Source organism: Tauraco erythrolophus, chromosome 23, assembly GCF_009769465.1.
Source record: "Tauraco erythrolophus isolate bTauEry1 chromosome 23, bTauEry1.pri, whole genome shotgun sequence".
Classification (NCBI taxonomy): domain Eukaryota; kingdom Metazoa; phylum Chordata; class Aves; order Musophagiformes; family Musophagidae; genus Tauraco; species Tauraco erythrolophus.
Genome location: NC_141487.1, coordinates 5,828,206 through 5,852,952, shown reverse-complemented (window position 1 = coordinate 5,852,952; position 24,747 = coordinate 5,828,206). Strand labels below are relative to the sequence as shown.

Here is a 24,747-nt window from a genome sequence, read left to right as displayed (position 1 = left end):
CCTCTCTCCTCTCCCCAGCAGCTCAGCTCCCTTCCCCTCCTCTGGCAAGCTGGTGCTGGAAAGGCCAGGGAGCTGCTGTACGGCATGATGAAGAGACCTGGTGCCCTTGCTTCGGCCCAGTCCTCGGGCACCTGGCTCCAGCAGCAGAGCCCTGAGGCTGCCTGGGGACAGCTAATGCCCCACAGCACGGGCTGCAGGCTGAGAGGCGGCATCCCCTCCTCTCGCTCGCTGGAGCTGCTTAATCAAAGTCAGCCGAGCAGGTGGCACCTTCCCTGCAAGATGCCCAGCAGTGACGAGCTGAGCAGCCAGCCCTGATGGTGACAGCAAAGAGAAAAGGCTGCGTCCGACTCCCTGCTATAGCTCTGCAACCACTCGCAGGGAACGCCCTGCAGTTCCACCTGGTTCCCAGCCCAGCGTGCCCTCCAGGAATGCCCTCCACCATCCAGAAGCCAGGCCAGGCCGGGCAGCTGAAAGGCAGGACTGGCCGTGCTGCTGGGGAGGCACCCAGCACTGCCCAGCGACCCCTTCTTCTGACTCGAGACAAAAGCCCTGAGGACCTGGGGCAAGGAAAGGACATAGAACTAATCCGTGCTGAACACTGACAAGGACACATGACAGAACGGATGTGGGGAACAGACAACACGGCCAAGGCGAGATGGATGCGACAGGCAGACACAGTGCAGCCCCACCGACACCCAACAGCGAGACAGGCACAGAGCCGGGGCGCAGTGGCAAAGACAAAGCCCTCCAGAGCCTGCTGGTGTGGCACAGGGCACGGGGCAACAGGTCAGACTTCCTCTCCTGCTAGGACCAAGGTGACATACCTGCGGAGCAAGAGCAAGGCTCCAGCCCTAGCAGTCTGGAGAACACTGCCCTGACATTTCTCACCCTTCTTAAGCAAGCAAACCCGCAGAGATGCAGCACACAAAGTTCCTTCACAGCCTGAACCTCAGCTTGTGAAATTTCCCTCACAGCCCTGGGCACCTGCATATGTCAATGGGAGCTTTGGCACCAGTTTTGATGTAGGGGGATATAATGAGGACCTACTGAGCAAGGACCTTAGGCTGTGCTGTAAGCAAGATCTGCTTTGATTCCTGGCCCTTCTTCATCTTGTAGGCAGGGAAACTGAGGCACAGAGCAAAACTGCTCATTCTGCACCCTGACTGACTCAAGGGCATGATCCCTCACCTGCTGCCAAGCTGTGCAGAAATCTAACCAAGCCCTGGGGCCCCTGAGCTCTCCTGCAAGCCTTGCCTGTGGATGGCTATGGCGAAGAGGCTCTGAAGCTGCTTTGTAACCCATCACACTCCACTGATTGTGCCCATGGCACCCAGTGAGCTCCAGCACCAGCTCCCCAGGGACACAGGAGAGTATTCTTAGAGAAGAACCACATCTGAGCACAGAGCTCCTCAGCTCTTCCAAAAGGCACAGGGTTTTTGCCAGACACTGTGGGGGGAGCTGCAATCCCTGCAGAGCCCCTGCCCACTGGTCTTGCACAGCCAAGCGTGACACACGATGGAGAGGAAAGGGACAAGCATCACAGCCCCAGGCAGGCAGAAGTCTCTGGGAAAGGGGAGGTGGGGAAGAAAGGAGGGTTAGTTGGGGGCAAAAGGAGAGGTAAGATCAACCAGGAGCAGTCCAGACTGATGTACCAGCTCAACTGGGGCTTGCTAAGGAGTGGGGGCTCACAGCACCCACCTCTGCTCCCACTCTCATTTGCCTCGAAGGGTGAAGCCACAGCAAGCATCGGACAAGAACCCACTGCACTGCAAAGGCATTTCCATTCCAGCAGGAAGTGTGTGGGGCGAGGGATGGGAGCAAAACCAGGGCAATCTCTCCATCCCAGGGGCTCTCAAGCAAAACTAGAGAGGAGGGGAGCAGTGAGAAGAGGCCAGGACTGTCACTGCCTACGGAGAAGGGGAGAAAGCCGACCTCCCAGCAGAGATGTCCGGGTAGGGAGCAGAAGGGTGCTGCGAGGACACAATTCCTTCCTCCAAACAGGCAACACTGTAAAACACAAGACACAGACGAAAAAGGAAAGAGAGAGAGAGCGGAGGGAGAAGGAGAGCGGGGAGGGGGAGTAGAGAGAGGCAGGGAGGAAAAGACAGATGCAACTACAGACACCTCCCCTCCACCTCCTGGCCATGGCGGTCTCATCCCATCTGTTCTTTCGCAACTGCCCCATCATGGTGTCAAAGTAAAGAAGGACTAAAAAAGAGGCCCAGACTGTTTTGTTTGGCTTTGCCTCCTTTGCTTTGCTGCTGGAAAGGACAGCAGCAGAGCTTAGAGTTCATTAGACAGGTACGTGTGAGAGATTAAAACACTGCCACCATACTAATGGCCTGTCTTTCATTTCCTTCCCTTCCCCAGCATCCTCACAGCACAGAGGCGTGGACGGACTGTCCTGGGTGCTGGATGCAGACAGAGCCTGTAGCTCCCTCAGTTCCTGGTCCCGTCCCAGCCTGTGCTGTGGGCTGCACCCTGCCAGGACAGCACCACCCACAGTGCTCACACTGAGAAGGCTGGCAAGCAACATCACCATCCTGTCCCTGTTCCTAAATCCGTTTCCCATCTCGCATTGGGTCTGAACTGGTGACACAGAGGAGGACGTGCTTTCTTCCCAAAAAGCAGCACTAAGCTCAGAGAGAAGATGCTTTCCTAAGCTGATGGGGAGGCCAAAGGCTTGCCCGTACCTCGTGGTAGCTTGCTGCAAGGCAGCCTGGAGCTGTCATGTGGACTTTGAAATCCTAGGCTTTGGCAGACAGAGCCCCACCTTTGATTTACATCCCCCAGACGACAGGTTTTGTTTGCTCCTACCCACAGGATGTAGCTCCTGAAAGCAGATGTGTGCATCTGCTGTCCTCGCCTGGAGGAAGAGAAGTTGAGGGAAAGCTAAAATACAGTAAGATGGAGAGAAGAAGGGCAGATGCGTAGGGACCATATCCTGCTGTCCACTGGCCTCACTCCACTGAGCATGGTGGAAGTGATGTGTGTCTGACAGCAGGGTAGCTAGCAGCACGAGTTCCCTGCTCGCCTAGAAACTCGGGAAGCCTTAGCAAGGGCCTGAGAGTCTAAAGGAGACACAGGGAGCACCCAGGACATCAGGACCCAGGCACCACCTCCCGGCCTCGCTGCCCCAGAGCTGCCCCAGGAGCCCAGCTGTGAGCCCCTTGCTGTGCCCAGCCCTGCCCCGTGCCCCTCGCTGTGCCCAGTCCTGTCCCGTGCCAAGGAGGTCACTCCTCCAGCGACGCTCCACGGTGGTGCAACAGGGCAGGGCAACTGCCCGTGGCCCGGGCAGATGGGACTGAAAGGTGCCTCTGTTGCCCTCCCATAGGGAGAACTTGGGGAACTGACTCCTAATCGTTCAACCGCCAGAAATGCAGTGAAACAAACAGAAATAACAGTTGTAATTATATTGAAAAATATATACATGGTTTTGGGAGCCTGACAAACGGTTTTCAAGCAGCTGGGCTTGGCAGCATTAAAAACCTCCTGCAGGAGCACAAAGCCAACAAAACAGACCCACAACACGGGGCTCGATTTCCAAGTACTTCAGAAGGTTTGCTACAGCTGATACCTCATAACACATCAGCTTAAAATAACAGGACAGTTCTGGATCTAGTAAAAACCAATTTGAGCTGAAATGAACAGTCCTTCCAACTGATACAAACTGATCCAGTGACCGTGTTTAACATCCTTCACTTCCTGGGCAATAATTTTAAAATTGGCTGTTCCCAACGTCCTGGGGACCCGAAGCCCCATCCTATCCACACACGCCTGAAAAAACATCCATTGGAAAGGTCAAAAGCTTCTCCCAGAGATGAGACAAAGACACGGCGAGACCTCCAGAGAGCGGGTGCACTGGGAAGAGTTCCTTATGTAGAGTACCTGGAGCTGAGAGAAGCGGGCAGGCGTGGAGGGGGAAGCATGGAAGGGGCTTGGGGACTGGCACTACCCTGGGAGGAGAAATGGATGTGTGGGCTGCACAGGAACTTCATGGTGGTGAATGTGCACTTGGCCGTAGCGGTGAATGAGAGAAAACAGTTGGACATCACAGACACTTCGGTACTATTCAAACACAAATGATTCTTCCCCGTGGTACTGAGCACATCAGACAGAGACAAGACCAAGGAGGAACACATGCACACACACACACGAGGACTGCTGACTGCTGGAAGGAAAAAGAACAGGCAGGAACGGACATTCAGGGCTTGTTGACTGCAAGACTGAAGAGAGCCCGTGGCTTGCTCAGACGGTGGGCTCCCAGTCACAACTCACCTGCAGCTTCCCAGCATCGAGGCGAGCACGGCTGCCTGCATGGAAGGGGCTGACGCAGACCGGGCTTAAAGCGCCTGCTGGGGCTGGGAAGGGAGAGGTGCAGGGTACCAGTGTTCCTGCGGGCGACCAGCCCGGCGGCACCAGCGCTTACCACAGGGTCCACTGTGCTTTACTGGGATGGCAGCCTTCTCGTGGCACTCAGCCTTCCGGCGCTCACAGTCGTTGCTGTAGGTCCGGCTGTCCCGGGCGCAGACAGGCCGGTAGGCACCATCGCAGGCGATGCGGTCGCAGGAGCAGTGAGTGGTGCCGCGGCGGTTCAGGCAGACAGCGTTGAACTTGCACTCGTCCTTGCATTTGTCTGGGAGGAGAGAGGACAGCACCGCTCGCACCCGCCCTGGGGTCAGGGATCGGGGGTATGCTCTCATTGCCAAGAGCATGGCACGGAGCCGCGGAGAAGGTCGGGAACCCGAATGCTCCTGCTCCCCACGAAGCAGAGAGGTACTTACCCTGATGCTGGCACTGCCCTGAACGCACCTTCTGGATCTCCAGTCCTCGGACGGCCCCCGAGCGCCCCATCACGCACTCGTTGTCGTAAGTCACCCCGTCATCGCCGCACACAGGTTCCCTCTTTGAGGGACAGTTCTCGGGGCGGGGGAGCAGGTCCACCCTTCGAGTGCGGGGGTTCACCCGGCAAACACGATTCATGTCGTTAAGGACGCCTTTACACGGGTCTGCGCACAGAGCCAGAGCAGATAGTCAGGAACGCTTGTGCCCTGCCCAGAGGAGTGCTCCCTGGCCTGCCCTCTTCCCTCCCAGCCGGCCCCAAGAGCCTCCGTACCTCCCCAGCAGCATCCAGCATGCGCTCATCTATTCCTTGGGACTGGACATCCGTAGGGCTCAGCACATGCAAGGACTCATTTTTTACTGAGCTGCGCACACTGAGGACACGCGCCCTTTCCAAAGTGACCACTGGATGGGATGGGATGAGCTCTGCCTTTTTTCCCCATCCTGAGCTGCCTTCACTCCCCTCTACCCAGGGCTCTCTCCCCCAACCCAGGCAAACCTCCCCAGTTCAAGGGGTGCTCACTGGGCATTTCAAGATGCTTGCTACTCCCATCCTGCTCCTCCCACTCTCCCTCCCTGTCTTCCCAAAGTGCTGGAAGACGCCCAAAGGCAGCCAGGGTCACACACTGCCTTGCCCCACTGCTCCAATCTAGGCTCATCTGGATCGCCCTCTCTGATGAGCTGAGCTCACACCAGCGTACCAAAGACATGGGCAAAACAGGAGTCGACTGTTCACTAATCCCTACTATAGCCCGAGGTTTTTCTCTTCCTTGTCAAGCAGGGCACCTGGAGAGTGCTGATTCATTTCTGCAATTGCAGAAACACGATTGAATGTTTCCACACTTTAATTCTACTAGTCTGAAATCCCCACGTCGAACACAGTCCCAGGCGGACCAGAGGAAACAACACACTACCCCGCTTCCCAGCCTCTCGCAAGCAGGCAGGGACATCCCTTTCGGCTGCCCCACATCCCTGGAGAAGGCTGGCCTGGGACAAGGTCACAGCTGAAGCCTTCTGCTTTGTCCATTTTAACACGCGCAGTAATCACGGAAACGAAGCAGACGAAGGAGATCCCACAGGTCCTACCCAATCCGTCTCCTGTTCCGCCTCCAGCAAAGGCTGCCCTGCTCGCTGCCGCCCTGCAGTCGCACCAGCAGTCAGCCAGGGACGTGTTACCTCCTTTGAGGCCTCTACAAACCCCAGCGAAATCACAAGAACATCTTGCGTGGACTCAAGGAGCTGCGGGTAAATAAGGCTGCTCCAGTGGGGCAGGGATGCAGGAGATGGGGACTGCATCGGAGGGGCTGGGGATGAGGCAGGTGCAGAGACACATCTCAGGGACCATGTGATGAGGATGTTCGAGATGTGCTCTGCCTGTGCTGCTCATCCCTGTTCTCTCCCCCAACTCGCAGTATGTCCTCAAGCCTTACGACACACCCAACAGAGTCCAAATGCCTTCAAGATTTTCAGGCTCTATAGCCCAGCTGCTTAATGCAGACTGCCTGAGTTTCTGCTGATGCCCTGCTAAAAATCAGGAGGACCTCGAAGGAGCAGTGAGGCTCCAAGCCTCCTCTCTGCCCTAGAAACCGGGAGCACGCAGTGTGCCATCACCTCTTTCACACCTCCCACCGGCACCCATCTCGCCCCACTTGGGACTGAGCAGCCAAAGTGCAATTAAAGCTCTCCCAGGTTTGCAGCCTGCCCAAACACACTGCCACACTCCTTCCCTGGGGACAAACCCTGGTCTGGCACGTGTCCTGGCTGATCTCATGGTTTTCCTAATGAATACAGTTGCTTTTAATTACAAGTATCCACAGCCATCAATAGCCAAGGAGGAAGCCACCCCAGGAGTGGCAGGGCTGTTTGCACTCTGGGATCCGTGCCGGTCGGGCTCCTTTAATTAGAGGGAGCCGGCTGCCCGCGAGCCCTGGGAGGCCGGCTAGCAAGCAGCAGGCTGCTTGCCAAAAGCTGCAGCCGGGGGACTCCAGCCAGGGGAAACGGCAGGAGGGAAAGGAGGTGGCGCAGATGTTGCAACTGCTCTCTAGGTCAGTGGGTCTCGAGCAGAAACACCCGCAGCGAAATGCTATAGGGAAAGCGCTGGCTTGGTCTGAGTTTCAAACCCGTCACCCACAGATTGACCTTTTCCTGCCCAGTCCACATTTTCGAGCCAATGACAGCAGGCGTGCGGGCAAGTTCTTCTCCCCAACCCTTGCCATTTCCCACTGGTCTGCCCTCCATACTCCTGACGCAGGAGGAAATGTTTTTAAAGCAACACTCCCAGGGGAACTGGGGGCAGGGGACTCACCACAGGCGCCGTCGAACTTCTTGAAAACATTCTCCTGCTTGTCGCAGGCGTGCTTGTTGAGGTCGCACTCGCTGCGGTAGTCTTTGCCGTCACTGCCGCACACGGGGCTCTCGGGCACGCCGCTGCAGGACGACGGGCAGACACACTTGGCTGACTGGCCGTCACTGGAGGGGACGCACGTGCTGCCAAAGCTGCAGGTCACCTCTGCGCAGGGGTCCTTGGAGCCTTCGGGAGAGAGGAGGGGGCATGGCACAGGTGTGAGCACAGTGGCCCGTGCTCCTGTGCCACCCTCTCCTGCTCGATCCTCTCATGGGACAAAGAAGCCCGAGACACCATGGTATCTACCTAGACAGCCCCAGTCTTTCCAAATGCCCAGAAACTTATACAATGGCAATGGGTGTCCTTCCCTCACTTCAGCGGATGCTGGAGTCAGCGCCACGTCCCGCAGCAGCGAGCTCACCCACCCCGATGCCCGCAGAGGCAGGCAGGATTGTGAGGCTGTAGGATCAGCCCCGAGCCCGCAGCACATGAGCACGGGAGCTCACTCCCCACCTGGCACTTGAGGCACAGACTCTCTTTTGTAAACCTCTCGGCCTCACTGCTGCAAGCTCCCTTCCCTGCACATGCTCTCCGAGAGCCTCTTGCTTCGGCAAACGAGCAAAACAAGGGTCCTTAAGGCACCTCCTGCAAACCGTAATTAGAGGAAGAGCTCGAGGAGCAATTTCCTCGCTAACAGGGAAGGGCCAAAATTTATTTGCCAGCTTTTTTTTTTTCTTTATTTGTCACTTTTTGATGATTATTATTTTAAACAAATCACTCAGCACTCTCTCCCTTCTGACAAGAGCCCCAGCAGGAGTGCCGGGTGCAGATTTATTGCGAGCCAGAACACCGCACAAGAGAAAGGTCAAGTTAATTTACTCTGAGATGAGGAGACTGGGGTCTCATTTACACAGCTCCTTGCTCACAGCTGGTGAATGCCAGGCTGGGGAAGGGCTTTCATCAGCCCACCCAGCCTGTGCATACGCCTGGTCCCTCCAGCTCCACCTTCTAGCCGTGGCAGATGTGGCCCGCTACGGGGAGGCAGTGCGGTGCAGAAGGCAGAGCCACCCAAGACACTTGGTTGGCCTTTGGCCATCGGTCTGCCTGCTTGTTAAACTCTGCTGATCACCAAGACAGAGCTGGTGATTCTCTCGGTGTCGCTTCCCATCAGACCCGTCCCCATCCCCCAGGACATCACCAGCACCGCAGCGATGACACGAGCTCAGGACAAGTCTCCCTGGCTTTGGGTCGCCTGCCCGTGCACTCACCACATGGTCCCTTGCTGATGACTTTGATCCGCCTCTGCTGGTTGCACTGGGCCTTCTCCAGCTCACACTCGTTGCTGTAGGTGGAGTAATCAGAGCCGCAGACAGGAGCCACCACGACGGGGCAAGCTGTCTTCTTGCAGACGCAGGAGGCTTGGGAGGGGTCGGTGGAGCTTCTCTCACACACCGCCCCGAACCCGCACAGCATCCCTCGACACGCTGCGGGCACAGACACAGAGAGACAGGTGACTGCAGCTGCTCCTCTGCCAACGGGACGGGTGCAGAGCAGCACCCAGGTCCAGGCACCCCCCATGCCTCCCCCTCTGCCCCTGCAGAGCTGCCCACACTCCCAGGGCTCGGGGAGGGGCTGCAGCCCTGCGGGGCACCAGCACTGCAAGGGCCAGGAAGTCAAGTTGGATTCTTCTCCAGGGACACCAAGGGTGCCTTTGAGGTGTAGGGGAGCCAAGCCAACCTTGCCAGAGCCACCCATCCCAAAGCCACATGCCTAAGAATAAGGCTCTGCCCTGCCAGGGCTGCTGTGCCCCAAGCGCCTGCTCCATCGCGCCAGTACAGTGCGGAGCAGGCAGCACAGTGGCCACGGGGAAGGGCAGCAGGGACAGCAGGGTAGGTAAAGCCTGTTGACCCAGAGAAAGCTTCCTCTGAAGGGAGGCTGTCCTGGCAAGGCAGCACCCCCTTTGCCCTCAGGCACCGCACTGCCATCCACCTTGGCTTCATCACAGTCTCTCCTGAGTGACCAAGCCCTGCCTCCCTTTGAGAGCAGCCAGGTGAGGCAGGATACGTGCTAGACACCTTCATCTCACGCAAGGACCAGGTACAGCATGGTCCAAAAGGAGCTAACAATCCTGCGGTCAGCCCTCTTGCCTCCTCTGTGCCCCTTCTCGCTCCAGGCTGCCTGTTCTGCTTATTACCAGCGTGAACTGGAAAAATAAAGGTCTGTCCCCAGCTCCGCACCGCAGCAGGGAGGTCAAAGCCCAGCTCGTGAGCAGGGAGGTGCCTCCAACCCCACTACAGACACAAGGAGCATCCCCAAGGCTCTGGAAAGCACTTGCTCTGCTCAAGCCTTTGTGAGCGCTCCACAACACAACACATTTTCTGCTAACCAGCAAGAGAAAGGAAAGCCAAGGAATGGGAGAAGAAAAGATCCTCACCTGTCCTGCCACACACTGCTTTATTCATTGCCATCTATGCAAAGCAGCTGAATCACATGGCTGGTGTCTCCAAAGGAGATGCACGGATCTTTTTATCACATCCACTAATCAGAGCTGCCAGCACAGACCAGTTCAGCGTCTGAATTGCTAATGTGCTGGGAACCGTAATTCTTCGGTGGGAGGGAGAGAGAGGACAGGTATCTCCAGACTCAGCGGTCTGCAGGTAAGACAGCGAGGGCAAGTGATGCCAGAGCCTTCTGCCCACTGCTGACCGCCACGGGCAAAGCCCGACGCTCATGGCACGCACCACCGGGCACGTACGCACACAAGCAGGCACGCACCGCACAGCCGCTGCGCCAAGCGCCGTCCCTGCACCGGCACCCGCCGTGCCGCTACCGCACCCACGCGCAGCGGGCACCTCCTGCCACCCCGGGCACACCTTGCCGCCCCGCGCTCTCCTACGTGCACGGCACACGTTAGAAACAGAGGCTGACCTACATAACGAGAGGAAGAGAAATCATAAAAGGCAAAATGAAATGCTCGGCAGTGGCTCATTTACACTTCAATTCCCGGGCATTTGCCTTTGACTGCCTTGAGATTTTGAGCTCACATGCACAGCAACAATGCACCGCTAAGAGACTAATATCATCAAATAAAAAAGAACTCTCTTTCTCTCCTGCCCAATATCTAAAAGCAATTCATCATTTTTATGAAGCGCTCTGGATAGTCTCTCCTGCTCCTTCTATTGCCGCTCGCGCTCTCGCTTTCTTTTTTTAAATGCAGATGAGCCTGTTGAGCTCCGAGATTAGAGTGTGCAGGGGAGGTGTGCAAGCGAGGAATGGGAAATGCAGGACAAGTGTGGATTTATCCCGGCCCCTGGCCCCGAGGCACAGGACCACGGAGCAGAATGTAACTGTGCAGGGCATCATCAGCTGCCAGTCACAGGGGAGGCAGGGATGGAGCTGTCTTAGAGATGAGGGGAAGGGGAAAGGGGAAAGGGGAAAGGGGAAAGGGGAAAGGGGAAAGGGGAAAGGGGAAAGGGGAAGGGGAAAGGGGAAAGGGGAAAGGGGAAAGGGGAAAGGGGAAAGGGGAAAGGGGAAAGGGGAAAGGGGAAAGGGGAAAGGGGAAAGGGGAAGTCCCTTCTGCCCATTTCTCCTTCCAGACCCCACCGTGCTCCACAGCAGCCAGCCTGCGAACCTGGCAGGAAAAAAGCTTTCAGACTGGACAGGACTTCTTCAGAAGTTGAAACACCACTAATTGTTTTCCCTCTTCCTCAAAGAAACTTTTTAAATTGTTCATTCAGATTTGAAACCAAACTGGGTCTTGTCACCTTTTAAGTGATCCTCCCTGTAACTGTTTTGACCCCATATATTTAAGAGTCTCTTAATCTAAAGTGATAAAAGCCATGGTAAACGACAAAAAGGCCACAAAATATTATAAAGTTAATTGGGTCAAGCCACATAAAGAAAAATGACATTTTATCAGAATTGAAGTTTCAGTCTATGCTTGCCCCCAGAATCGTATTTCATAAACACATCAGGGACATAATAGGCCAATATGTGAGCAAAAGAGATGATATAAAGAGCATTAATTTAGCTCCCGTTCCACATCAACCAAACGTTGTAAAAGTGAGCTCTTACAGCACCGGTGTTTGACAGACACCTTCCCACTCCCTGCCAACAAGCTCCATCCCCGGGAGGGATGCTCAAACACCACAGTGCCTCAGGGTTCATCCCGACTCAAGGGGATAGGCCGGCTGCCCTGTGGATGCCCAGGCAGGACGGCGAGTGGGAGCAGGGCAGGGTGCCACACCCAAACACCCTGCTTCAGTCCTTTTTCCAGACAAGGACCCAGCTTCACTGACTTTCTGTGATCAGGCTGAGAAGCAGCAATGCGAGAAAGAGAAATGCTTCAAACTGGAAACAAATTGTGACAAGCAAATTGGTTGTTTAAGTTTCTTTCACTTCTAATCATCACTGGTGCTACTGGTGAAGAAGCCTATTCGTTCACAGCAGATCATTTTGAAAACTCACCCATCCAATGCTGTGATGCAGTTGGATGATGCAAGCTCAGAACATCAACAAAAATAAAACAAAATGCCTTAATTCCCCTGCCAGACCCAGGAGATCAAACAGGTTTATTATGCCTGCTAAGATGACTCAACCCGACAAGCCCTGCAAAGGATGAAATTCAGAGGCAGCTTCCTTCTTCCCCAACATCTCTCTCTCTTTCTCTCTCCATAATTTTACCTGGGAGAACGCAAGAAGCATAACGATCACTGACACAGATGGAACAAAAGTTTGGAAATTTGAAGCAAAAAGAGGAGGTTACCAGCCTAGCTCCAGGGTACTTGGCACTGACCAAGCCTTCACATCCCGATCCCCATGCAGAGCCACTACAGACAGAACCAGCTCTGCTGGGTGTGGGCAGAAGGCAGCAACAAGGGAGGCACAAAGGGCTCTTGTCCTAACGCTTGTACACGACAGCCCGAATAAACTCCGTGCAGCAGACAGTGTACAGAAGTGCCAGGACTTCTTAAACTTGACTCCTGACAGCACTGGTGAAGATGGTGCTATCCAAAGCACCCAGCAGCGAGGGGCTGCAGACCACACTCTGTCCTCAGCGCTGTTGCTATCTCAGGTGCCCGGGGCTGGGCCCTGCTCTGCTGGGCATCACGCCAAGACACAACAAAAGGACGAGCTTTGCCTTCATGCTACCAAGCTTGAGACAAGACAGGACGGACAGGAGTGCAGAGATGGTGCTCGCCAGCATGGCAAGGAAACCATCTACCTGCCCATCTGACTGCGATGAGCACCAGAGAGCAGGGGCGTGCAGATGGACCAGGGCTCTGCCTGCTGCCCTTCTAGTCACACCTGCACAGCCTCACCAGGGCAGTGACCACACAGTTTCTTACCACTGTGCCTTCTACATCACTCGACAGACATGTCAAGGCAGGATGTGGTTGAGACCAAGCTCATAGTCTGCCTCACCCACAGCAACACTGCAGCTCACGGCTTTTGAGCCAGCTACGGCGGACACCGCTGCAGGGTGGACTCTGGAAGGCAGCAGTGAACCACAGCTTGCACAGATGGAGCGCCTGCTCGGGATGTTGGGGGCTGCAGCTATTGTGCCTGTTCCTCAGTCGCAGAGGGGAGGTGGGATCTCTCTGCACTTGTTCAAGACTGTGCTTCAGAACGGTCTACAAAGCACACAGCAAGGCTGTGCAGCAAGGTCAGAGAGCAGGCTGGATCTAAGGCGAAGCACGGCTCTGGTTAAACCATCCCAGCGCTGCGGAGACGAGGCGCAGCAAGGCATCTGGCAAACAAAGAGAGCAGCACTTGTCTGGAGCAGAAAAAAGCTACAGCTAGGAGCTGACCTTTCCCAAACCTCCTGAGCTGCCGAAGATGAGGGAGAGAAACAGCTCAAGCGAGGTATCTACACAGCACTTGAGCAAGCTGTACAGTACAAAAGGGAGGGCTTGGGCTTATTGTAACCACGCTGAATACCAGCCAAGCCTCTCCACGTCTCTTAGCAGCACCGGAGCAGAAACAGGATAATAAATAACAATAACAACAACAATAATAATAAAAAAGTGCACTTGCTGGAGAGTGAGGGGAAAGCAAAAGTGTTGCTACAAATAATTCACGGCACCCGTGCTTCCCGCCACGACTGAGTCAGCACGACTCCATGGGCGGACAGAGCAGGCTCCTCTCCCTCGGCAGCCCCAGGCTGAGCCTGCAAAAGCAAGAAAGGCTTTTAGAAGAGATCAAGGCTGGAGGAGAGCACGTCTACATTGGCAGCTGGAACTGGGGTGGGAAGAGCAAGAGTTGGGGTCGCAGAGCGCTCCGTACTGCAGTCTGGGCCCGATGCTGCTGGCGTTCACCAGAACCGAGCTGCTCCCCCAGACAGCAGAACGACTACCCACTGCACGAGGTGTAATGTTCAGATCCAAGCCTCCCGCCCCATCCATGACACTTCCTCAGGCAGCCACTAATTAGCAGCAGGGAGCGAGCAGGATGCTTCATTACCAGGGACGCCCCTGCCAATGCTCAGATCAGCATTTCCCGGAGCAGGCTGTGCGGGCACAGGTGGCTGGTCGTCCACGAGTAGCTGCAAGGGCAGATGGCACCGGCTCCACCCTCCTCCTGTCCAACAGCGCCTGCAGATGCCCTGAATGGCTGGAAGGACAGCTGAGAATAGGACGGCTCCGCCGTGACCGACAGGGATGGCCAGAGCCACCGCGAGAACGGCGAGGAGCCACTGGGGCTCCCCGCGCACAGCTCCGCTCCGCAGAGACGCGGGAGCCGGCGCGAGGCTGCAGGCAGCTCGGGAGAAGACCAACCACCGTTGAAGCAAAGGTCCTGCTGGAGCTGGGCCTGAGAAACTGGGCAAAACGAAGATGCTGCACAGCACACACACGTATGCCGTCCCATCCTGGAGCACTCCCGGCAAGACTATTCTGCCACGTCAGAGCCCGTGACAATACACCTATGCAAAGGCCTCACTCTGTGCCTCAGCAACCCCCTCTCTCCCCCCACACACAGAGGCTTGCGCTGTGCCCTCCTCCAGTCCCTGCATCTGAACAAACGCAGCAGCCAAGGCCTCACGCAGCACATCACTCTGCCCAGGCTGGAGCCAGCACCCTCCACCTCTTTCCCAGCTGCCAGGTCTGGCCAACGCCGCAGTTTGCACCAAGTGCTCCAGGTAGAGCTCTTGGGTGAGCTTCTCAATCCATCCCAGCCTTCTTCCCACCCTCCCGGACCAGAGCAGTGAGGACAGGCAGCAGGGAGACAGCAGCCAGCCACAGGCAGGGAGAGTGGAGAGCAGCTACAGCTTCCAGCGTCAACTCCCCATCCAGTTCCACACTTTGGTTCTCCCGTTTGCAAAAAATGCAGATAATAATAATCACCAAACCCCCAATGTCAGTAGGTAAATAACTCAATATGAGTAGTAGGGATTAATAACAAGCTGACTTTGTCAAGTGCTTTGAGATCTTGAGGTGAAGAGCTCTATCTAATAAGCCCCAAGCATTCACCTTAAAATGTTTCTCCAACTTAATAATAATAATCATAAAGGTAATGTCAAAATTGCTCTTTTCCACTGTACAGAAAAGAAAAAAAAACATGCTCCTGGAGCAGCTTGCTGATTGCTTACTGCACCCTGCCAGGCCTTCTGCAGCGTCTGCCTGCCTGCCCCGTGGCCCATCAGCCAGGCCACCGAGAGGGGCTCTCGTGGCACATGGTTCCTCCTCCCAGAAGCTTTCTCCTCGCTGGGAATCCTGCCAAAGGCGGAAGAGGAGGAGGAGGAGGAGGGCCCTGAACACCCAAAGCGGAGGGAGATGCTGGGAAGACGTGCAGGTGACTCCTGGCAGCTCCCCCCTCCCCAGCCAAACCTGCCTGCTGAAGGCAGAACACGCGTTTGCCAGCCTGGACCCGCTCCAGATCCTAGGGGAGTCCGTCCCTTCTCTGAACAGGCCAAGAAAACAATCAGAAAAGCACAGCCAGGAACTTGATTACAGCTGGCGGGTGGGATGTACCTGCTCTCACGGCGTAAAGTGTCTCCAGTGAGAGGAAAGGGGTGGGAGAGAGGAAAGGCTAACAACGCACAGCGGCCGCACTGCCGTGCTCCGGACAGCCGCAGCCACGAGTCCCCGCAGCAAGGGCTGTAGGCAGGGACGGAGGGAGAAGGATGCTTCCCCCAGCACGCCCAGGAAGGGCAGGGCTGCCCGTGGCTCCGGGCACCGGCTGAACCGCTGGCATGGGGAATTCTTGTTCCTAGGAAGAGTTAAAGAATGAGGATGTCCCTGCACACGTGCCTTGTGTGCTAAGGCTACGGGATTAAACACTCCGCCTCTCTGGAAAGCGGGGGGTGCTCCCCTGCTAAAGCCACTCAAAGCGTACTGGAGTGGGGAACACGAACTGGAGAGCAGCCCCGAACTGCCGAGGCTGGACAGCAGAGGGGAAAAGCTGTGACCCTCAGATACAGCTGTTCAATCCCTAAGGTGCAGTGACGGGCACTGGGCTGACACGCACCTCTGCGTCCCACCCACCACTGCTGCCCACTTGGTCCCCAAGGACGGGCAGGCTACCAGTGGGCCATGCTAGTGACTTGTCCCATCCCAAATCCTGCCTCAGAGCAGTCACTGTTAAATACCCGCATCAGAGAGGAGAAGCCACCGTCACAGAAAAAGCAAGAAGCCATGGGACATGGTGGCCAGTGGAGCCCAGGGGTGGGGGAAAACAGCCCTGATGGGACAGATCCTCAGCCAGGAGACAGGAGGACAAGTGAGGCAATAGTGAGCACGACAGCAAAGGGTGAGGGCACACGCACAACAAACCCCAGGGCCCAGGTCGAGCCTTCCTTCTGGAGAAGGGGCAAGGTCCCGCCACGATGGCACACGCGAGCCTGCCCTGCTGTCGTCTGGCACGTATGGCCACGGCTGGTGCAAAGGGCGGGGGAAGCAGGCGGAGGGCAGGGCAGGGCAGGGCAGAGCTGCTTTTGGGGCTCCCAGTGCCCAAAGGGCAGAAGGAAACACCAGGTCCAGGGACGGAGCCGTGCGCGTGTCAGGATGGCATTAATTCTGCATGAGCACGAGGTGCCCGTTGCCATGGAGACCGGTGAGGCTGGCGCTCCAGCCCCACTCTCGCCTGTGCACGTTCACTCCTCTTCCCAGGCCCACCCTCCCCGCCATCAATATTAATTGCATCAGCCAGGGAGAAAAAGCCCCCTGCCCGGCTCAAAGGCCTCCGCCGCGGGGCTGGGGATGCCACACGCCGGCAGCAGCCGCGGCGCCCGCCCCACAGCCCTGGCAAAACGCCGCTCAGCACCTCCCAGGCTGTGCAGAGATCAGCACTGGGTCTCCTGGGAAAGAAACCCAGAGCCATCGGTCCTGTGTCATTACCACCACGCCGCTTCACCCGAGCGCTTTTGCTTAGAGCCCCTACCCCTGGCACAGCCAGAGCAGCATCAGGGGCACACTAACCCTGAGGCCTTGAGCCCCGGTTTTGCCCATCTCCACTTGCTTCGTGCCCCGTCCCTGCCGACAACACAAGACAGTGACTTCACGCAGTGCCACTGACTCACGTCTGGGTAGCTGCAGTTGGGCTCTCCGAGCAGCGGCGGGCGCTGGCTGCAGGCACCGCCAGCACCCCTGCGTACAGCCCTGCGGGTACCGAAGGGGATGGGGAAGGCAGCAGCCCTCCTCACTCACCAGGACTGTGCACATCTTTATTTCCACAGATTAGCCATGGAGCTGAGCTACACTGCAGCTGCAAATCTGTGGTCCCCAAGGCCACAAGAACCTCTCCGGAACAAGTCCCCAAACTACTTAAAGTTTTCAAGCTGATATGTTCGAAGGATGGAAGGTCCTTCAGAAGCTGAGAGAACGGTAGGCATCCACCAGCCACTTTGGGAGCCTCTGTGATGCTCTCAGCTCTCCCAGGACCTTGCTTGCACAGCTCTACACATGAGAGATCACGGTACCTCCCCCTGAGACCACAGCGTGGTAGTTCAGCATCCCCAAACACACTCTGCACTCCCATGTCACACGAGGAGACAGCGAGGGGAAGCCCAGAAACGTGGTGGTCACTAGCCACAACCTTTTACAGCACTGCTGCCTGAAAAAACACTTCATTTCTAAAATCCACCGCAACTGAAATCTCATCTGTGAGCAGCAGCAGCAGCAGAGCAGTCAGCACTGCAGCCCCGGTGCCCACCTGGGAACGGGCAGCCCAGCCCCTCGCAGAGCTGACACCGGCAATGCGGGCAGCACAGGCCAGGGCAGGCAAGGGAGGAGCAGGAGGAGAGCTGACTACATGGTCTATAATTGGGGGCCAGGAGGGGCGGGCAGCAAGGGAAAAAGTTGATCAGTTGGAAGATCTAAAAACAAAATCATGTGCTGGAGGCAGAGAGATGGCAGTGAGCAAGGCGAAGGCGGTGCTGGGGGCGGGCAGGGCAGGGCGGAGCAGGGAGGAGTTGAAAGCATCGTCTTCTTGGGCCTGCAACATCAAAGTCACTCTTGCAAATCAAACATCGTCTTAAAAGACTCTCTCATTAATCTGTCACGACTCCCCTGCGAGAGCGGCTCTGAGCAGACTGTCACGGCTCCTAATCGCTGGAAGAACTCTCCAGCCTCCATCAGTGAGAGGAGCAGTTTGGAAACGCGCTCCGCAAGGGATGCGAGCGAGAAGCCAGCCTCGGCAGCAGCCGGCTGCCCTGCCCGCGCACCCCAGCGCACACACGTGCCCCAGCCTCGCCGCAGAGTGAGCGGCCAGGAGCAGGAATCTGCCCCGAGGAGCCACGCTGCAGCGGAACACCCAGAGCCCAGCGCTCACACCGAGCCGCCCGTACCCAGCCCACGCCAGGGAGGGAGGCGAGGGCGAGACAAAAAAACACTGGGGTTGTTTTAACCTGCTCCCACCTGCCTGCAGAGGCCCCGTTCTGCAAAACAGAGTGTTTCCAAATCGGGGAGATCAGAGAGCTCAGCCAGGAGCGCTGCTGCAGCCTCTGGACACCTGGAGGCTCCTGCCCATCTGCGGCAGGTCCGGAGCGGGCGCTCAGCTGCGCGGTCGGCAAAGTTGGCACACCGCCCTTCGCCACGCCGCAGGCTGTTGGCCACTCGGCGAGGAGCTCGCTTGCCCCCAGGGTCTCAGCCAGTCTCAGCCCCCCCGCTCTCCTTCGCCCTCCCTCTGCACTGCGTACGGATTATTAAACGTAGTGGCTGCATCCCTGAGCCCAGCCTGCCCGGCACGCTGCCTCCCACCGCACAGCAGCGAGACTCCTTGTGTCACTGCCACCCCGGGGCACGGTCCTACAAAAACAACGTTTACTTGGCAAGAAAGGCTCCGCCACGGCACAGCGCCAGGCAGGATTTGCAGTGGGCTCACTCGGGAGCTGGTAGCGACGCACTAGCTCTCTCTGAAAGGTATCACGCAGCAACTCCAGCATGACACAGCCAAGGGGAAGAGAAGACAAAGCGAGACAAATGCTGTTTCTTTGTCACAACACCAGGAGAGACGTGAGGCAGAGATGTGAAGAGAGCGAGGCGAGCTTGGCGATCTGCAACCTTAGCAAGGACCTGCTACAGGTAAAAACAGAGACACCTTAGCAGTTCTCCCACCTACTCCTCCTCCAACGCTTACGCCACGTAACACGAAAGTGTATAAATTGATCCCCAAGAGAAAGCTCAAACCTCACTGTAAATGGAGAAAATGCTCTCAAGAGATCAAAAGTGGTGTCTAATAACTGCTGCTACCTTATCTACCGTTCAGCTTTTGAAGAGCTATGTTTAGCACCTCTCCTCTCTCCAGAGCAACCCTGAAGCAGCCTGAGCTGGCTCGGCTGAGGCACACTTCGCTGCGGTGCTCAGGATGCGGACCCCAGGCAGGGAAGCCATCGCACCCGCTGCGGCAGTGTGCAAGAAAGCCAGGCTGGGCTGTGGGGCAAGCGCATGGGGATGAAGCAGAACCCAGTCTGGGCTCCTGAGCTGTTGTCTCACTGCCATAGGGTGGGAACAGAGCAAGAAAAAAGGAAGGGGAAGCCAAAGACAGAACCGCTTCACTGGGAGACCCTCTGTGGGCCGGCTAGGGGATGGCCAGCTTGAGCCTGGCAGCATGGATTGCCCAGGATTCTGGGGCAAACAGAATAGCACCCTAGGGCACCCTCATGCCCAGGGCAGCGGGTGCAAGTGCCGTACCGGCAGCGCAGGAGGTCAGCACTTCAGTCCGTGCTGCAACGAAGTCTCAGCGAAGGAGCAGGCACTATGTAATTAAAAGCCAGCAGCTGCTGAGAAGCCTGGTTCAAAAATTTCACCTTGCGCGGAGAGAGTGAATTTTTTCTGTTCTGTGATGTGTGACAAGACTTCCCGCCACGCTCCGATGCTCCCGGTCCCTCCTCGCTCAGCAACGCCAGCCGGGGCGCAGCCGCCGGCGGTGACACAGCCAGAGGTGCCGGAACACCGTCACCGCTCGCGCTGCTGGAGCCAGCACCCCTTCCCCACGGCTCCACTTCTCGGCAGAGAGAGAAGAGGTCAGGGCAGCCAGCAGCCTGGAGCTGGAGCACCAAGGAGCACCAGCAAGGCTTTGTGTCAGCTCCGCTGCCCGCCAGCGTTTGTCAGGTGGGGGAGCTGACACGGGTGGAGACCATGGCCCGAGGCTGTAGCGAGATGGATTGCTGCTGGAGTGGATGGCTTTCCCCACTCCTGCAGCTCCAAGCGTTTCTAAACCATTTGTGCAGGAAAGGGCTGGGGCAAGCACGGGTGCGAAAGGGAGAGAGCGTGGGGTGGTCAGAAGAGACCAGGGGGTACAAAATGCATCAGTGGGCAGACAAAAAGAGATGAGCCTGCAACACTTTCCCATTCTACTGAGATCAGCCCCACCACAAACCCTGTGCTACAAATTCATTTCGCAGCATCCAAGTCTTATATCGGCTTGTGTCAGAAGAGAAACAGGCTGGGATTAGCAGCCAAAGCCAGCAGGGTGTTCCAGCACTGCCATGCACAGAGGGAACAAAATTGAAGAGCTTGTATTTTAAGTTCTATTTTCATGGCTCTCTTCCCAGGGCAGCCAAGTGTCCCCTCCCCTGTCCCCAGGAGCAGGCGCAGCACTGCCCAGAGAGCCACCTGCCTCCTTTGAGAAAATAAAAGCCCAAAGCTGCCTCCCAGTATACTCTCCGACAGGCACTGGAGAAGGAAGGGCTCAGCATGAATTTGGCAGTGGGAGGAGGGTACGGACAGCACACCCGGCTGCCAAGGCATGGGCCAGCCCCAGCCTTCCCACCAACGCACTGCAAGATTTACCATCAGGGCTGCAGGTAGGCTGCGGGCAGCACGCAGAACTAGGCAGAGCAGCCAAGGGGAGGTAAGCACCTTACATGGCTCCTGAGCCCAGGGGAGTTACTTCCCCCTCGCTACATCCATGCCAATAGGTTACCAGCCAGAGGAAGCTGTTTATCAGAATTACAGGATGTTAATTAAATGATCAAATAAAAGGAAGGAGCGTCTTTTCCTGACGAAGTAGCAAACAGGTGGAGCAAGACCAAGACCTCTGACACGCAGCTGTGGCTCAGGCACAGCCAGCACTCTGTGCCGAAGAGCACCGCAGCCCTGTGAAGCCTCCCCCCACGCCCATGCTGAAGAGAATCCAGCAGCAAGGTGATGCTCAGGACTGAGAGCACTGTGGGATCAATCCACTAACTGATTTCCTATGTAAACTTGAAAACCCATCTGCACCAGCATTTTCTCCGCCTAACCCCATGCCTGGACCAGTTCCGCCAACCCGCTGTTTATGAGGCTGCCAGGCTCAAAAAAGCATTTTTCCAATATTTAATTTCTCACATGTCCTCATCTCGTGCATCGCTGCTGCTTTTATGCATCCATAAATAAGCATTTAGCAATGCTCCCTCGGCCTGGTGCAATGGGTTGGGCCAGCATCACTCTATCCATGCTTGCCAAAAGGAAATGCGTGTCCAGCCCCTCTCAGCCTTCTCAGATGTTTCCAAACCCAGCAGAGATAGGACCCACAGCTGGCTGGTACCATTAACACATCTGCAAAGGTGCATGGATGCCAGCAAAAAGGCTGGCTCCCACCACCCTGGCAAGCTATGGTGACTCTCCCCATCCATCAGGGATGCCTGGTCCAGACAGGCTGAAGCTGTTGGCTGGGCCATCACACTCCATGCACACCTCACTAATGAGCAGAGCACCTGGGCGAGGAGGGCGGCAGGAAGAGATGGGTGATGGGGAGCTGACCCCAAGAGCCTGGTGCCTCATCCTATGGATCCACCTGAGCAGCCAGCCCCCCTCTCACCAGCCTAGCTCCACAGCCCCATGAGGGCTCATTGTTCTCCCTGCCCTCCGCACAGCAAACAACGAAACCAATCTTGCCTCCCATGCTCGACTCCACCAAGGGATGCTGCAAACAAACAGAAACCAAACCTCTCATCACAGATGCTGCAAGAACCAGGAGAGGGGAGGACATACCCTCCAAATCCTCCCCCATCGTTTATCGCACCCCAGGGGATGCAGCAAGGCACAGCCCACCCTGCCTACCCCTGCACCGCACCTGCCAACGCCCCCTCCACAGCACTCCTGCCCTGGGGGGCCGCAGCTGAGCCAACATCCACCCCCTCTCCAGCTCCCCAGCAGACACTCCCCAGTTCCTGCCTACTAATGCTGAGAAAGGAGAACTAGCCAGCTCAGACACCAGCCCCTCAGCTGGGGAAAGGCACCAGCCTTCACAGAGCACTGGTCTAAGAAAGCCAGGCTTAAGACCTGATAGAGCTTAATGGTCCCCTGCCCAGCTGCGGAACGCCAGCGGCGCAGGAGATTTCGGAGAAAGCAGCGAGTTAACAGCGTTAATGGCCTCATTTCAAACTAAAGCAGAGACCACTCTACAAATCAATGCTGGCTGAAGAGTTTTCTAGGGTAGAAATTGGTATTGGAAGAAATGGAAGAGAGAAACCACACACGGGTGCTAAATCAGAGGCACTCCCCCGGCTGGTGGGCAAACTCTTTCACCTCCAGCATCGCTGGAGCACCGGGGCAACAGCCGTGGCTGCAGCACCTTCTGTGTAGGCAGGACAGGGGCTTTGCAGAAAAGATGCCCGAGGTGTGGGAAGCCACTTCCTGCAGATGAAAACTGAGGTCCGACGTTGCCAGGGCAGACGATGATTTCTGTCTAGCTTTGCACCACCTCTTGGAAGGGGAAAGAACCACGGTAAACCTTCCAGTAGCAGGTTTCCCAGACAGAAATACCAAGCTGCAGATCCTCAGCTGGTACCGGCGGGCAGAGATCCGTTGGCTCACGGCACAGGCTGCCAGCTGGTGGCAACCCACTGCTCACCACAGAGCTGCGCAGACTTGTAGAAGATGAGAATCTGGCCCAGAACACAAAGAGGTGACAATCCTCAAGGAGCCCGGCTGGAGAAGAAGCAATCAAGGGTCCCTGCTGTGCTCGGCGATGGCACTGTCATCCCTCCTGGATGGCACTGTCGCTCCCTCCTGCTGGGACACAGCCCCTGCCCTGGAGTGCTCAGCTGAGTCCTCGCCCACCACCTCTGTCACACCACCAGGTACCGCCTGGGGAATGGAACATGGACCCTGCCCAGTGTCCCGCTCACGAGTGGCTGGTTAGGGGAAGGCAAGGAGAGTTCGGTGGCTCCCCAGCCAGCCCTCCCCAAACAGGCTGTCGGCCGGGCACCACTCTCGCTAGCGCAACACCTTGTCCCACCAAAGCCACTCCGAGCGTGAGCCTAGGACAGGAGAGCCACGGCCCAGCCAACCTCCGCCACACCTGAGCAGCTGACAGGACAAGCACGGCCCCATCTGAGTCAGTGGACTGACTACCCACGGGACCAGAGCCACGTCTCCAAGCCAGTCCAGGTGACAACGCTGCCTGTCCCTCCAGAAGCAGCGGGGACCAGCCCCTTCACCCCAGGGGGCACCTCTTCCCCATGCTCCCCTCTGCCCAGAAACGCTTTCCAAAGACGACGCAAGGCATTTGCACCGTACCAGACTTGCAAAAGGAGGCATCTCATCTGGCAGCCCACCAAGGGTGGTAGTTTTCCATCTCCTGTGGGGACCTGAGATCTTTTGGAGTATGTCATCTGGATGGGCTGGGCTGCTAATATTTTGGAGCCCTAAGCTAGGAGTTACACCTACGTTCGTTTTTATTTTTGCTTTAGATGTCTTCTCTGGTCCAATTATAGATTAATCACATTTTATCTAGCATCCGTTTCTCCCCCGCCTCCTTCCCCACCCCCATCAGAGAAGGAAAGAAAGAAAGAAAGAAACAAACGTGTTATTAATTGGCTGCTGTTTTCTGCTGGGTTCTTATCTGTGCAATTGAAACTAGGGAAAGCTGGGGAAGGTGACTGAACAGCCTGCCAGCAGAAAGCAGGGCATTTTAAGCCTGATTTTCAGAGAAACAAAGCTCCTATGATGACATTATCTGAGCATGTGCTTGCCTGCCCGCATCCAACAGCTTTTAAAGCCACTGACTGATAACAGCATGGCCTGAAAAACCAAAGTTCCTACAGCTCTGTGAAACTGGAAAGCTTTAGCAAGCCCAGAGGAAAGGTGTGAGGTGCTGGTGAGTACAGTGCTCATCAGGCAGCAGGGAGTCCATAGGTGAGAGGCAATCCATAGCGAGTGCCACAGGTCCAGGCGAAACACAAGTCTATAGGAAACCCAGGTGCTGCCCCACCTGCTCTGCCAGGGAAGGACAGTAACTCTGGAGAGGCTGAGGAAAGCGTCATACTGTCTCATGTCTGGCAAGGTCAAAGTCTGGAGATGGGGAGGGAATTGTTAGGAGATACCAGAAACAGAAACCTGTAGGAACCGAGCAAGAACAGGAAAGGAAGGCTGCATTACAGTCCCCAGAACTGACATGCCCACACCCTTTCTAGCCAGGGCAGTGGAGATACCTGATGTCCAGCTGAACACCAGGCTCCATTTTGCTCTCGATGCTGATAAAGCTGAAACCTTTTGCCAGCCAGAGGACAAGCCCAACAGATTTTTTGGTAGCATTTATACAGTGTTAGCAGCAGACTGATCCAACACTGGACAGGCTGGGATGACTCAACTTTGGCTGCACAGCAGAAACAGTAATTTAATGACCAGCAACCTCTGCTAGCCTCAAAAATCACCCCTCCCTGAGCTGCTCAGCCCCCATCCCATGTACTTGTGCTGCAGAGATTCCGACCCGCTTTGTGCCCATTTAACCTCCTGATGCCATGAGCCAGCACAACCTACTCCAGTCCTTTCCCAGCAAGACCAACACCTGCTAACAGCAGCGGAGAGTCCCAGGGAAACTCCGCATCCACATCTCTCCCCTGAACAGGTGTCCCTCCCTGCTTGGCCGACACCTGCCCAGGCCACGGCGAGGCGCAGCCTTGAGCTCCAGGTCCCACAAGCTGGGACTAGTCACCTCCCTCACTGTCCTCCCCTGGGTTGCTGTGACGTTATACCCAAAAAATGGAAGTACCACAGGAGACAGAACACTGTTTCTGGCTATTTCCTCATGCTAACAGCCTATCACCTTCTCACGGTCCTTCCCTCACCCATGACTCTGCCACATACTGTGGGAACACACGCTGTTTTTTTTTTTTTCCTGTGTGCTTGCAGAGCAAC

The 24,747-nt window shown here is 56.4% G+C and overlaps 1 protein-coding gene across 3 annotated transcripts in view; it reads right to left on the bottom strand.

Moving 5' to 3' along the window:
* Window positions 1-24,747, bottom strand: part of AGRN (agrin) — a 115,422-nt gene that overhangs the window by 31,397 nt on the left and 59,278 nt on the right. For 2 of the 3 annotated variants that reach the window (XM_086625605.1, XM_086625607.1), the window contains exons 5-8: window positions 8,455-8,670; window positions 7,148-7,372; window positions 4,785-5,009; window positions 4,430-4,636 (exon numbers count right to left, since the gene is read on the bottom strand). In XM_086625605.1, coding sequence (XP_086481731.1) covers window positions 4,430-4,636; window positions 4,785-5,009; window positions 7,148-7,372; window positions 8,455-8,670 — 873 coding nt within the window. Of the gene's footprint in view, window positions 1-4,429; window positions 4,637-4,784; window positions 5,010-7,147; window positions 7,373-8,454; window positions 8,671-11,653; window positions 11,664-24,747 lie in introns of all 3 variants that reach the window. The other variant, XM_086625606.1, reaches the window with a different exon arrangement.